The sequence below is a fragment of the Bombina bombina genome, chromosome 1, assembly GCF_027579735.1.
Source record: "Bombina bombina isolate aBomBom1 chromosome 1, aBomBom1.pri, whole genome shotgun sequence".
Taxonomy (NCBI): Eukaryota; Metazoa; Chordata; class Amphibia; order Anura; family Bombinatoridae; genus Bombina; species Bombina bombina.
In genome coordinates, this window is record NC_069499.1 from 715,726,477 (window position 1) to 715,742,082 (window position 15,606).

At 37.2% G+C, this 15,606-nt stretch overlaps 1 protein-coding gene across 1 annotated transcript in view; it reads right to left on the reverse strand.

Annotated features, from left to right (window-relative positions):
• LOC128639521 (pre-mRNA 3'-end-processing factor FIP1-like) overlaps window positions 1–15,606 on the reverse strand; it is a 160,245-nt gene that overhangs the window by 39,846 nt on the left and 104,793 nt on the right. Inside the window, exon 5 of the mRNA XM_053691664.1 lies at window positions 6,954–7,119. Within this exon, the coding sequence (XP_053547639.1) occupies window positions 6,954–7,119 (166 nt within the window). The remainder of the gene's footprint in view (window positions 1–6,953; window positions 7,120–15,606) is intronic.

Sequence of the window (15,606 nt, forward strand, 5' to 3'; positions counted from 1 at the left end):
ATTCGCCCGGATGCAACGTTTGGCGACTGAGATAATCCGCTTCCCAATTGTCTACACCTGGAATATGAACCGCAGAGATTAGACAGGAGCTGGATTCCGCCCAAACCAAAATTCGAGATACTTCTTTCATAGCCAGAGGACTGTGAGTCCCTCCTTGATGATTGATGTATGCCACAGTTGTGACATTGTCTGTCTGAAAACAAATGAACGATTCTCTCTTCAGAAGAGGCCAAAACTGAAGAGCTCTGAAAATTGCCCGGAGTTCCAAAATATTGATCGGTAATCTCACCTCCTGAGATTCCCAAACTCCTTGTGCCGTCAGAGATCCCCACACAGCTCCCCAACCTGTGAGACTTGCATCTGTTGAAATTACAGTCCAGGTAGGAAGCACAAAAGAAGCCCCCTGAATTAAACGATGGTGATCTGTCCACCATGTTAGAGAGTGTCGAACAATCGGTTTTAAAGATATTAATTGAGATATCTTTGTGTAATCCTTGCACCATTGCTTCAGCATACAGAGCTGAAGAGGTCGCATGTGAAAACGAGCAAAGGGGATTGCGTCCGATGCAGCAGTCATAAGACCTAGAATTTCCATGCATAAGGCTACCGAAGGGAATGATTGTGACTGAAGGTTTCGACAAGCTATAATCAATTTTAAACGTCTCTTGTCTGTTAAAGACAGAGTCATGGACACTGAATCCATCTGGAAACCCAGAAAGGTTACCTTTGTCTGAGGAATCAAAGAACTTTTTGGTAAATTGATCCTCCAACCATGATCTTGAAGAAACAACACAAGTCGATTCGTATGAGATTCTGCTAAATGTAAAGACTGAGCAAGTACCAAGATATCGTCCAAATAAGGAAATACCACAATACCCTGTTCTCTGATTACAGACAGCAGGGCACCGAGAACCTTTGTAAAAATTCTTGGAGCTGTAGCTAGGCCAAACGGCAGAGCCACAAACTGGTAATGCTTGTCTAGGAAAGAGAATTTTAGAAACTGATAGTGATCTGGATGAATCGGAATATGCAGATATGCATCCTGTAAATCTATTGTGGACATATAATTCCCTTGCTGAACAAAAGGTAAGATAGTCCTTACAGTTACCATCTTGAATGTTGGTATCCTTACATAACGATTCAATATTTTTAGATCCAGAACTGGTCTGAAGGAATTCTCCTTCTTTGGTACAATGAAGAGATTTGAATAAAACCCCATCCCCTGTTCCGAAACTGGAACTGGCATAATTACTCCAGTCAACTCTAGATCTGAAACACATTTCAGAAATGCTTGAGCTTTTACTGGATTTACTGGGACACGGGAAAGAAAAAATCTCTTTGCAGGAGGTCTCAACTTGAAACAAATTCTGTACCCTTCTGAAACAATGCTCTGAATCCAAAGATTGTGAACAGAATTGACCCAAATTTCTTTGAAAAAACGTAACCTGCCCCCTACCAGCTGAGCTGGAATGAGGGCCGCACCTTCATGTGGACTTAGAAGCAGGCTTTGCCTTTCTAGCTGGCTTGGATTTATTCCAGACTGGAGATGGTCTCCAAACTGAAACTGCTCCTGAGGATGAAGGATCAGGCTTTTGTTCTTTGTTGAAACGAAAGGAACGAAAACGATTATTAGCCCTGTTTTTACCTTTAGATTTTTTATCCTGTGGTAAAAAAGTTCCTTTCCCACCAGTAACAGTTGAAATAATGGAATCCAACTGAGAACCAAATAATTTGTTACCCTGGAAAGAAATGGAAAGTAAAGTTGATTTAGAAGCCATATCAGCATTCCAAGTTTTAAGCCATAAAGCTCTTCTAGCTAAAATAGCTAGAGACATAAACCTGACATCAACTCTGATAATATCAAAAATGGCATCACAGATAAAATTATTAGCATGTTGAAGAAGAATAATAATATCATGAGAATCACGATGTGTTACTTGTTGCGCTAAAGTTTCCAACCAAAAAGTTGAAGCTGCAGCAACATCAGCCAAAGATATAGCAGGTCTAAGAAGATTACCTGAACACAGATAAGCTTTTCTTAGAAAGGACTCCATTTTCCTATCTAGAGGATCCTTAAACGAAGTACCATCTGACGTAGGAATAGTAGTACGTTTAGCAAGGGTAGAAATAGCCCCATCAACTTTAGGGATCTTGTCCCAAAATTCTAATCTGTCAGGCGGCACAGGATATAATTGCTTAAAACGTTTAGAAGGAGTAAATGAATTACCCAAATTATCCCATTCTTTGGAAATTACTGCAGAAATAGCATCAGGGACAGGAAAAACTTCTGGAATAACTACAGGAGTTTTAAAAACCTTATTTAAACGTTTAGATTTAGTATCAAGAGGACCAGAATCCTCTATTTCTAAAGCAATTAGGACTTCTTTAAGTAAAGAACGAATAAATTCCATTTTAAATAAATATGAAGATTTATCAGCATCAACCTCTGAGACAGAATCCTCTGAACCAGAGGAATCATCAGAATCAGAATGATGATGTTCAGTTAAAAATTCATCTGTAGGGAGAGAAGTTTTAAAAGATTTTTTATGTTTACTAGAAGGAGAAATAACAGACATAGCCTTCTTTATGGATTCAGAAACAAAATCTCTTATATTATCAGGAACATTCTGCACCTTAGATGTTGAAGGAACTGCAACAGGCAATGGTACTTTACTAAAGGAAATATTATCTGCTTTAACAGGTTTGTCATGACAATCAATACAAACAACAGCTGGAGAAATAGCTACCAAAAGTTTACAGCAGATACACTTAGCTTTGGTAGATTCAGCACTTGACAGCGATTTTCCTGTAGTATCTTCTGACTCAGATGCAACGTGAGACATCTTGCAATATGTAAGAGAAAAAACAACATATATATAAAGCAAAATTGATCAAATTCCTTAAATGACAGTTTCAGGAATGGGAAAAAATGCCAAAGAACAAGCTTCTAGCAACCAGAAGCAATAAAAAATGAGACTGAAATAATGTGGAGACAAGAGTGACGCCCATATTTTTTCGCGCCAAATAAGACGCCCACATTATTTGGCGCCTAAATGCTTTTTGGCGCCAAAAATGACGCCACATCCGGAACGCCGACATTTTTGGCGCAAAATAACGTCAAAAAGTGACGCAACTTCCGGCGACACGTATGACGCCGGAAACGGAAATAGAATTTTTGCGCCAAAAAAGTCCGCGCCAAGAATGACGCAATAAAATGAAGCATTTTCAGCCCCCGCGAGCCTAACAGCCCACAGGGAAAAAGTCAAATTTTAAGGTAAGAAAAAATGTTAAATTAAAATGCATTATCCCAAATATGAAACTGACTGTCTGAAAAATAAGGAAAGTTGAACATTCTGAGTCAAGGCAAATAAATGTTTGAATACATATATTTAGAACTTTATAAACAAAGTGCCCAACCATAGATAGGAGTGTCACAAAAAATAAGACTTACTTACCCCAGGACACTCATCTACATATAGTAGATAGCCAAACCAGTACTGAAACGAGAATCAGTAGAGGTAATGGTATATATAAGAGTATATCGTCGATCTGAAAAGGGAGGTAAGAGATGAATCTCTACGACCGATAACAGAGAACCTATGAAATAGACCCCTTAGAAGGAGATCACTGCATTCAAATAGGCAATACTCCTCACATCCCTCTGACATTCACTGCACGCTGAGAGGAAAACCGGGCCCCAACTTGCTGCGGAGCGCATATCAACGTAGAATCTAGCACAAACTTACTTCACCACCTCCATCGGAGGCAAAGTTTGTAAAACTGAATTGTGGGTGTGGTGAGGGGTGTATTTATAGGCATTTTGAGGTTTGGGAAACTTTGCCCCTCCTGGTAGGAATGTATATCCCATACGTCACTAGCTCATGGACTCTTGCTAGTTACATGAAAGAAATATATTTTTGGCCCATTTTAACCCGAGCTGGAAATCTGTTTATTAACTGCCCAGTACTTCAGGGGTTTGTCTGAACGAGGTACAGTGATCTCTCCTACAATAATACAAATAACAGCAATTTGTATTGGCAGAACAGTACTAAACAATGTTTAGTTTAGTCTCCACTCCATTTTAAAATGAAATGGGAACATGCAGTTTAAAAAAACACCACAAGATAGCAAATACTTGGTATCGGTACCGATACTAGTATCGGTATCGGTGCAACCCTATTATAAAGCATTGAGCTATGTGCCACTTATGCCCAGTGCACTACCAGGGAGGGTACAGAGGGGAGCACTTGTTGTGTGTTCTGTAGTCAGTGTATATGTAATATATATCACATCATGCATAAGCTTTAACAGAGCAGTAGCAAACAAGTGTGTAATATTAGAATAAAGCACTGAGCTACCTGCCACTTATGCCCAGTGCACTACCAGGGAGGGTACAGAGGGGAGCACTTGTTGTGTGTTCTGTAGTCAGTGTATATGTAATATATATCACATCATGCATAAGCTTTAACAGAGCAGTAGCAAACAAGTGTGTAATATTAGAATAAAGCACTGAGCTACCTGCCACTTATGCCCTGGGCACTACCAGGGAGGGTACAGAGGGGAGCACTTGTTGTGTGTTCTGTAGTCAGTGTATATGTAATATATGTCACATCATGCATAAGCTATAACAGAGCAGTAGCAAACAAGTGTGTAATATTAGAATAAAGCACTGAGCTACCTGCCACTTATGCCCTGGGCACTACCAGGGAGGGTATAGAGGGGAGCGCTTGTTGTGTGTAGTCAGTATGTATGTAATATAATATTACTTGTTGTGTGTTCTGTAGTCAGTATGTATGTAATATAATATTACTTGTTGTGTGTTCTGTAGTCAGTGTGTATGTAATATAATATTACTTGTTGTGTGTTCTGTAGTCAGTGTGTATGTAATATATTACTTGTTGTGTGTTCTGTAGTCAGTGTGTATGTAATATAATATTACTTTTTGTGTGTTCTGTAGTCAGTGTGTATGTAATATAATATTACTTGTGTGTTCTGTAGTCAGTGTGTATGTAATATAATATTACTTGTTGTGTGTTCTTTAATCAGTATGTATGTAATATAATATTACTTGTTGTGTGTTCTGTAATCAGTATGTATGTAATATAATATTACTTGTTGTGTGTTCTGTAATCAGCATGTATGTAATATAATATTACTTGTTGTGTGTTCTGTAATCAGCATGTATGTAATATAATATTACTTGTTGTGTGTTCTGTAATCAGCATGTAATATAATATTACTTGTGTGTTCTGTAATCAGTATGTATGTAATATAATATCACTTGTTGTGTGTTCTGTAGTCAGTATGTATGTAATATAATATTACTTGTGTGTTCAGTCAGTATGTATGTAATATAATATTACTTGTTGTGTGTTCTGTAGTCAGTATGTATGTAATATAATATTACTTGTTGTGTGTTCAGTCAGTATGTATGTAATATAATATTACTTGTTGTGTGTTCAGTGTGTATGTAATAAAATATTACTTGTTGTGTGTTCTGCAATCAGTATGTATGTAATATAATATTACTTGTTGTGTGTTCTGTAGTCAGTGTGTATGTAATATAATATTACTTGTTGTGTGTTCTGTAGTCAGTATGTATGTAATATAATATTACTTGTGTGTTCAGTCAGTATGTATGTAATATAATATTACTTGTTGTGTGTTCTGTAGTCAGTATGTATGTAATATAATATTACTTGTTGTGTGTTCAGTCAGTATGTATGTAATATAATATTACTTGTTGTGTGTTCAGTGTGTATGTAATAAAATATTACTTGTTGTGTGTTCTGCAATCAGTATGTATGTAATATAATATTACTTGTTGTGTGTTCTGTAGTCAGTGTGTATGTAATATAATATTACTTGTTGTGTGTTCTGTAGTCAGTATGTATGTAATATAATATTACTTGTTGTGTGTTCTGTAGTCAGTATGTATGTAATATAATATTACTTGTTGTGTGTTCTGTAGTCAGTATGTATGTAATATAATATTACTTGTTGTGTGTTCTGTAGTCAATATGTATGCAATGTAATATTACTTGTTGTGTGTTCTGTAGTCAGTATGTATGTAATATAATATTACTTGTTGTGTGTTCTGTAGTCAGTATGTATGTAATATAATATTACTTGTTGTGTGTTCTGTAGTCAGTATGTATGTAATATAATAATATTACATACACACTGACTACAGAACACACAACAAGTGCTCCCCTCTGTACCCTAGTAGTGTCCTGGGTGTAAGTGGCACTTGGCTCAGTGCTTTATAATATCAGACACTTGTGTGCTCTGCTATAGCTTATGCATGTGATATATATTACATACACATTACAGAATACAAGTGCTCCCCTCTGGTGTGTGTGTTTGTGGGGGGGGGGGGAGCAGGGCAAGAAAATGTTTGCCCAGGGTCCAATCAATATTAAAGACGGCCCTGTCTGAATCACAAAAGAAAATGTTTGGGTTTCATATCCCTTTAAGCTAAATACTTATGAATGGTGGGGGGAAAAATACAATTTAGTTTTCTTAATAGTACTTGCTGATCTTTACACTTTAAATATCTAACAAATACAGACCTAAGAGACGTGCTCAGTATTTTGATTGGTGATAATTAAAAAAATAAGGGTTTTTTTCCTAAGATATTTCATTAAACTGGAAATTTGTTTTTTGTTTTTTTAATTGCATGCTCTATCTAAATTGTGAACAATTAATTTCCACTTCAGTGCGCCTTTAACATAGTGGATGCCATTTATCTTCTCATTTTTAAAAATGATGCTGGTGTAGTATCTAAAATGTGAACTAATCAGAGGGAAATCCTGAACTTTTCAAAATCTGCCTCTTTTTTTGATTAATGTTATGTTTTATTATCTGAGAATAAGCTGTTTGCCAAACAAAGGTGCAGAAGGCAGGTCAATGGTGATAAGTCGGTAAGAGAGCAGCTGATTTTGGTCACTTACATGTATTCTGTTGGTGTTGGACTTCTGACTCTCACTCTCTCCTGTATTCTCATTCTTCTAGGTGTCCAGCTATTACTTTCTCTGCTGCTGGTCCCTTTATCTGAAGTGGTAACCCAGGGGTTGTGGGGGGTAGAAACGGGAGTATAGTTTCTGAAACCAGAATCTCCTGCAATCCAGAAAGGTTAGTTATAGTGACTAAAGGGACAGTCTAGTATAAATTAAATTTTCATTATTCAGATAGGACTTTTAATTTTAATTAACTTTCCAATTTACTTTTATCATCGAATTTGCTTTTTTCTCTTGGTTTTCTTAATTTAAACTAAACATAGGTAGGCTCATATGCTAATTTGAAGGCTGCCTCTTATCACATGCTTTTTAAATCTCTTTTCAACACAAAGAGACAGAAAGTACACGTGGGCCATATAGATAACACTGTGTTCAGGCACAGGGAGTTATTTAAGATTTAGCACAAAACAATGCTAAATTTAAGACAATAGATAATAAACAGAGTCATGTGATCAGGGGCTGGAAGAAGGTTCCTAGATACAAGGTAATCACAGAGGTAAAAAGTGTATTAATATAACTGTGTTGGTTATGCAAAACTGGGGAATTGTTAATAAAGGGATTATCTATCTTTTAAAACAATAACAATTCTATGGTAGACTGTCCTTTAATGAAATCAATATAAAAGGGACACAAAAAACAAAAAAAAACAAAAAAACAACCTGGCCAGTAAACAAGACATTTCTGTTGTATTGCTATAGAAAAACATATTAGCTAAGTCATAAAATGTTTAATGTTTTTACTTTTTACAACGAATCCTTTTTACTGCAATTATTTTTCAATAGCCAAATACCACCCACCATTTGCTTTATTTAGAGGAGCCAATCTGGGGTTTAATCCACAGACAACAAGGCTAGACACTGTCATAAAATGTAGTATAAAATGTATTGGTTTGCTGTTGTTTCCTGATAAAATAAATGCTCAATTTTCAGAGCTAAAATTACATTAAAGGGGGCAAATTAAATACAGTTAATAAAATATATTGCAAAGTTGTTTCATTATGCATAAATAAACTTTTAATATAAAAATTAGACATGTGCGTTTTGTTTTGGCCAAATTCGGAATACGGACGAATTTTGGCCGATTCAGCGATTCGGATGCATCCGAATTTCCGAATTAGCACATCCCTAAAAATTCCGAAAATGAATAAATTTGTTTTTTATTGTTCCTAAACCGCAGTTCCGACACTAACTCTAAGTCTATACTAAAGGTATTAACCCCTAAACCACCATTCCATAACATCGCCAATACTAAATAAACCTATTAACCCTTAAACCCCCGTCCCGAAACATCGCCAACACAAACTAAACTTATTAACCCCTAAACTGCACCCCCCATCACCGATACGAACTAAACCTATTAACCCCTAAACTGCATCCCCCACTTCGCCAAACACTAAACCTATTAACCCCTATTCCACCGTTCCCAAACATCACCGACACAAACTAAACCTATATACCCCTAAACCACAACCCCCCCCCACATCGCCGCCACAAAATAAGGCTATTAACCCACCACCGCACCCCCCAACTCACCAACACCAACTAAACATATTAACCCCTAAACCGCCATCCCGAAACATCGCTGACACAAACTAAACCTATTAACCCCTAAAACCGCACCCCCCACATCGCCGACATGAACTAAACCTATTAACCACTAAACCACATCCCCCCCATCGCCAAAACTAACAACCTATTAACCCCTAAACCACGGTTCCGAAACATTGCCGTCACAAACTAAACCTATTTAACCCTAAACCGCAAACCCCACCACATCGCCGCCACTAAATAAAGCTATTAACCCCTAAACTGCACCCCGCCAACACTAACTAAACCTAATAACCCCTAAACCACCATTCCAAAACATTGGCGACACTAACTAAACCTATTAACCCCTAAACCGCCGCACCCCACATTGTAACAACCTAAATTAAACTATTTTAACCCATAAACCTAACACCCCCTAACTTTAAACCTAACTCTAAACCTAACACCCCCTAACTTTAAAGGGACAGTCAAGTCCAAAAAAAAACTTTAATTTTTCAAATAGGGCATGTAATTTTAAACAACTTTCCAATTTACTTTTATCAACAATTTTGCTTTGTTCTCTTGGTATTCTAGTTGAAAGCAAACCTAGGAAAGCTCATATGATAATTTCTAAGCCCTTAAAGGCCGACTCTATTTTATTTACTTTTCACAGCAGGGGAGAGAAAGCTCATGTAGGCCATATAGATAGCATTGTGATCACGCTCGTGGCTAGTGGCAGACACTGCACTAATTGGCTAAAATGCAAGTCAATAGATAATAACTAAGAGTCATGTGATTAGGGGCGGTCAGAAGATGCTTAGATACAAGTTAGTCACAGAAGTAAAAAGTGTATTAATATAACAGTGTTGGTTTTGCAAAACTGGGGAATGGGTAATAAAGGGATTATCTATCTTTTTAAACAACAAAAATTCTGGTGTTGACTGTCCCTTTAACATAATTAAAATATAACTAAATTAAAGTTACAATTATTAACTAAATAATAGCAATTTAAATCTAAATACAAAGTAACTTACCTGTGAAATAAAACCTAAGCTAGCTACAATATAACTAATAGTTATATTGTAGCTAGCTTAGGTTTTATTTTTATTTCACGGGTAAGTTTGTATTTATTTTAACTAGGTAGACTAGTTAGTAAAAAATAGTTATTAACTATTTACCAACTACCTAGTTAAAATAAATACAAACCTGTAAAATAAAAATAAAACCTAATCTGCCTTACACTAAAACCTACCATTACAAAATAAAAAACCTACTATTACAAGAAATAAAAAACACTAAAATTACAAAAAATAAAAAAAACTACCATTACAAAAAATAACAAACGAAATTATCCCAAACAATAAAAATTATTCCTATTCTAATACCCTTTTTTAAAAAAAAAACAAACAAAAACACCCCAAAATAAAAAAATCTCTAATCTATAATAAACTACCAAGGGCCCTTAAAAGGGCCTTTTGTAGGGCATTGCCCTAAAGAAATCAGCACTTTTCCTACAAAAACCCCCCACAAAGACCAACTAACATTACAAACCCCCACCCCCCCCAAAACCACAAAATAAAAATAAAGTTAAACCTAATCTACCCATTGCCCTGAAAAGGGCATTAGTATGGGAATTGCCCTGAAAAGGGCATTCAGCTCTTTTATTGCCATTAAAAGGGCATTCAGCTCTTTTAAGAGTGCCCACCCTAATCAAAAAAAAAAAAATACCCCAAAATGAAAAAAGCATTACACAAAATAACAAACAAATTATCAATTAATAAATAATAAAAATTATTCCTATTCTAGTACCCATTAAAAAAAGCAACAACTAATCTATAATAAACTACCAATAGCCCTTAAAAGGGCCTTTTGTAGGGCATTACCCTAAAGAAAATCAACTCTTTTGCTCACAAATAAATACAAAGACCCACTAACATTACAAACCCCCACCTCCCAAACCCAAAAAATAAAAAACCTATCTAAAAGAAAACTTATCTACCCATTGCCCTCAAAAAGGGCATATGTATGGGCATATTTTAGCTCTTTTAGTGCCCTTAAAAGGGCATTCAGCTCTTTTAAGAGTGCCCACCCTAATCAAAAAAAAAAAACCAACCCCAAAAAACCTTAAAAAAAACCTAACACTTTGGGTACTCACAGTTGTTGAAGTCCCACTTGAACGATCTTTATCCCAGGCGGCTCCATCTTCATCCAGGCGGCTCCATCTTCATCCATCGCGGGACCGGCATCTTCTTCATCCCTGCGGAGGCGAAGCAGCGATGCATGGAAGCAGAGGTCCAGGCCAAAGTCTGGGAGGAGGTCCAGGTGGAGGTCCATCGATCCGACGTGGAGGTCCTCTTCATGCGTCCGCCGCACACTGTTATTTTAACTAGTTAGTTAGTAAATAGTTAATAACTATTTTTTTTTACTAACTAGTCTACCTAATAGATTTAAATAGGTATTATTTAGTTAATAATTGTAACTTTAATTTAGTTATATTTTAATTATGTTAAAGTTAGGGAGTGTTAGGTTTAGGGTTAGGTTTAAAGTTAGGGGGTGTTAGGTTTAGGGTTTAATTTAGGTTGTTGCAATGTGGGGCCGGCGGTTTAGGGGTTAATAGGTTTAGTTAGTGTTGGCGATGTGGGGGGAGGTGCGGTTTAGGGGTTAATAGGTTTAGTTAGTGTTGGCGATGTGGGGGGAGGTGCGGTTTAGGGGTTATTAGGTTTAGTTAGTGTTGGCGATGTTTGGGAATGGTGCTTTAGGGGTTAATAGGTTTAGGTAGAGTTGGCGATGTGGGAGGTACGGTTTAGGGGTTAATAGGTTTAATTTGTGTAGGCGATGTCGGGGAACTGAGGTTTTGGGGTTAATAACTTTATTTAGTTTTTTAGTTAGTGTTGGCGATGTGGGGGGCGGCGGTTTAGGGGTTAATAGGTTTAGGTAGTGTTAGTGATGTGGGGGGACGGTGATTTAGGGGTTAATAGCTTTATTTAATGGCGGCATGGGTTTAACAAAATTGTGTTTCGGCAATCGCCGGAACATTAGTTAGAAATAACGATTTGGTCCGTAATAAAGATCCGGTCCAACATTATTAATAATAATAATAATAATTTGGTAACGGTTTCGAATGCATCCGAATTCCAAATTCGGAACATGAATAAATTCCAAAACCAAATTATCGACACAATTATTACGAATGTCTCAAACCGAATTGTCCGAAAAAGGACAGTCTAGACCCATTACTTATTATTTATTACTTGTTACATACCAGACAAGCATCTTACAACAGGTTCAACATCTTTAAGCTTGTAAAAAGTACATGAAACTTTTAAATAATCGATTGTTAGCAACGGAAAATGGCCACCAAGCTGTTCCCACAACCTTCTTCTTGTCCAGTTAGCCTTAAAAGCCACTTCCCTGCATTGTGCACCCATCTTTAGCTTGTTGTTATCTATTACTACTGCCAAATCCCTTTCCTACTCTGTCTAGTTCCATATAAATAACAGGTTGCCTGCTTATTTTAACTTCCAAAATGTAGAGAACCTTGCATTTTTCAGTTCTAAATCTCATTTTCCATTTAAATGCCAATTCTTCTATTTGTAGATCACCATGTAAAGCAATTTCATACCTATACACAACTTTGTATAATCTGCAAAAAACATAATTTATGTAAGAATTTACGAGATAAATTCATTTCTTTAATATTGGCAAGAGTCCATGAGCTAGTGACGTATGGAATATACATTCCTACCAGGAGGGGCAAAGTTTCCCAAACCTCAAAATGCCTATAAATACACCCCTCACCACACCCACAATTCAGTTTAACGAATAGCCAAGTAGTGGGGTAATAAAGAAAGGAGTAAAAAGCATCAACAAAGGAATTTGGAAATAATTGTGCTTTATACAAAAAAATTTTTATAACCACCATAAAAAGGGTGGGCCTCATGGACTCTTGCCAATATGAAAGAAATGAATTTATCTTGTAAATTCTTACATAAATTATGTTTTCTTTCATGTAATTGGCAAGAGTCCATGAGCTAGTGACATATGGGATATCAATACCCAAGATGTGGAACTCCACGCAAGAGTCACTAGAGAGGGAGGGATAAAAATAAAAACAGCCATTTTCCGCTGAAAAAATAATCCACAACCCAAAATATAAGTTTATTCTTATAATGAAAAGAAAAACTTAAAAACATTAGCAGAAGAATCAAACTGAAACAGCTGCATGAAGAATTTTTCTACCAAAAATTTAGTAAATGTATGCAAAGAGAACCAAGTTGCCGCTTTGCAAATTTGATCAACTGAAGCTTCATTCTTAAAAGCCCACAAAGTGGAGACTGATCTAGTAGAATGAGCCACAATTCTCTGAAGCGGGGCTTGACCCGACTCCAAATAAGCTTGGTGAATCAAAAGCTTAACCAAAAAGCCAAGGAAATGGCAGAAGCCTTCTGACCTTTCCTAGAACCAGAAAATATAACAAATAGACTAGAAGTCTTCCGGAAATCTTAGTAGTTTCAATATAATATTTCAAAGCTCTCACCACATCCAAGGAATGTAAGGATCTGTCCAAATAATTCTTAGGATTAGGACACAAAGAAGGGACAACAATTTCTCTACTAATGTTGTTAGCATTCACAACCTTAGGAAAAAAATTAAAAGAAGTCTGCAAAACCGCCTTATCCTGATGAAATATCACTAAAGGAGATTCATAAGAAAGAGCAGATAACTCAGAAACTCTTCTAGCAGAAGAGGTTGCCAAAAGGAACAACACTTTCCAAGAAAGTAGTTTAATGTCCAAAAAATGCATAGGATCAAAGGGAAGAGCCTGAAAAGCCTTCAAAACCAAATTAAAACTCCAAGGAGGAGAGATTTATTTAATGACAGGCTTGATATGAACCAAAGCCTGTACAAAACAATGACTATCAGGAATTTAGCAATCTTTCTGTGAAATAAAACAGAAAGAGCAGAGATTTGTCCCTTCAAGGAACTTGCAGACAAAATCTTATCCAAACCATCCTGAAGAAACTGAAAAATTCTAGGAATTCTAAAAGAATGCCAAGAAAATTTATGAGAAGAACACCATAAAATGTAAGCCTTCCAAACTCGATAATAAATCTTTCTAGAGACAGATTTACGAGCGTGTAACATAACAATAATCACTGAGTCAGGGAAACCTCTATGACTTAGCACTAGGCGTTCCATTTCCACACCTTCAAATTTAATGATTTGAGATCCTGATGGAAAAACAGACCTTGAGACAGTAAGTCCGGCCTTAATGGAAGTGGCCAAGGTTGGCAACTGGACATCCGAACAAGATCCGCATACCAAAAACCTGTGAGGCCATGCTGGAGCCACCAGCAACACAAATGATTGTTCCATGATGATTTTGGAGATCACTCTTGGAATGAGAACTAGAGGCGGGAAAATATAAGCAGGTTGATAACACCAAGGAAGTGTCAACGCATCCATTGCTTCCGCCTGAAAATCCCTGGACCTGGACAGGTACCTGGGAAGTCTCTTGTTTAGATGAGAGGCCATCAGATCTATCTCTGGAAGACCACACATCTGAACAATCTGAGAAAACACATCTGGATGGAGAGACCACTCCTCCGGATGTAAAGTCTGACGGCTGAGATAATCCGCCTCCCATTTGTCTACACCTGGAATATGAACCGCAGAAATTAGACAGGAGCTGGATTCTGCCCAAGCAAGTATCTGAGATACTTCTTTCATAGCTTGGGGACTGTGAGTCCCACCCTGATGATTGACATATGCTACTGCTGTGATATTGTCTGTCTGAAAACAAATGAACGGTTCTCTCTTCAACAAAGGCCAGAACTGAAGAACTCTGAAAACTGCACGGAGTTCTAAAATATTGATTGGTAATCTCGCCTCTTGAGATTTCCAAACCCCTTGTGCTGTCAGAGATCCCCAAACAGCTCCCCAACCTGTAGACTTGCATCTGTTGTGATCACAGTCCAGGTTGGACAAACAAAAGAAGCCCCTTGAACTAAACACTGGTGATTTAACCACCAAGTCAGAGAGTACCAAGCATTGGGATTTAAGGATATTAATTGAGATATCTTTGTATAATCCCTGAACCATTGGTTCAGCATACAAAGCTGGGGAGGTCTCATGGGAAAACGAGCAAAGGGAATCGTGTCCGATGCTGCAGTCGTGAGACCTAAAACTTCCATGCACATAGCCACTGAATGGAATGACTGAGACTGAAGGTTCCGACAGGCTGCAACCAATCTAAACATCTCTTGTCTTTTAGAGACAGAGTCATGGACACTGAATCTATCTGGAAGCCAAAAATAAGGTGACCCTTGTCTGAGGAATAAAGAAACTCTTTGGTAAATTGATCCTCCAACCATGTTTGAGAAGAAACAACACTAGTTGATTCATGTGAGATTCTGCAGAACGTAAAGACTGAGCGAGTACCAAGATATCGTCCAAATAAGGAAACACCGCAATACCCCGCTCTCAGATTACAGAGAGTAGGACACTTAGAACCTTTGAAAAGATTCTTTGAGCAGTTGCTAGACCAAATGGAAGAGCAACAAATTGGTAATGCTTGTCTAGAAAAGAGAATCTCAGGAACTGAAAATGAATTGGAATATTAAGGTATACATCCTGCAAGTCTATTGTAGACATAAAATGTCCTTGCTGAACAAAAGGCAGAATAGTCCTTAAAATCACCATTTGAAAGTTGGTACTCTTACATAACGATTCAAAATTATCAGATCCAGAACTGGTCTGAATGAATTTTCCTTCTTTGGGACAATGAATAGATTTGAATAAAACCCCAGACCCTGTTCCTGAAAAAGAACTGGCATGATTACCCCTGAAACTCCAGGTCTAAAACACACTTCAGGAAATCCTGAGCATTTACTTGATTTGATGGGATGCGTGAGAGAAAAAAAACTTTTCACAGGAGGTCTTACTCAGAATCCTATTCGATACCCCTGAGAGACAATACTCTGAAACCATTGATTTTGGACAGAATTAATCCAAACATCCTTGAAAAAAAACCTTAATCTGCCCCTTACCAGCTGAGCTGG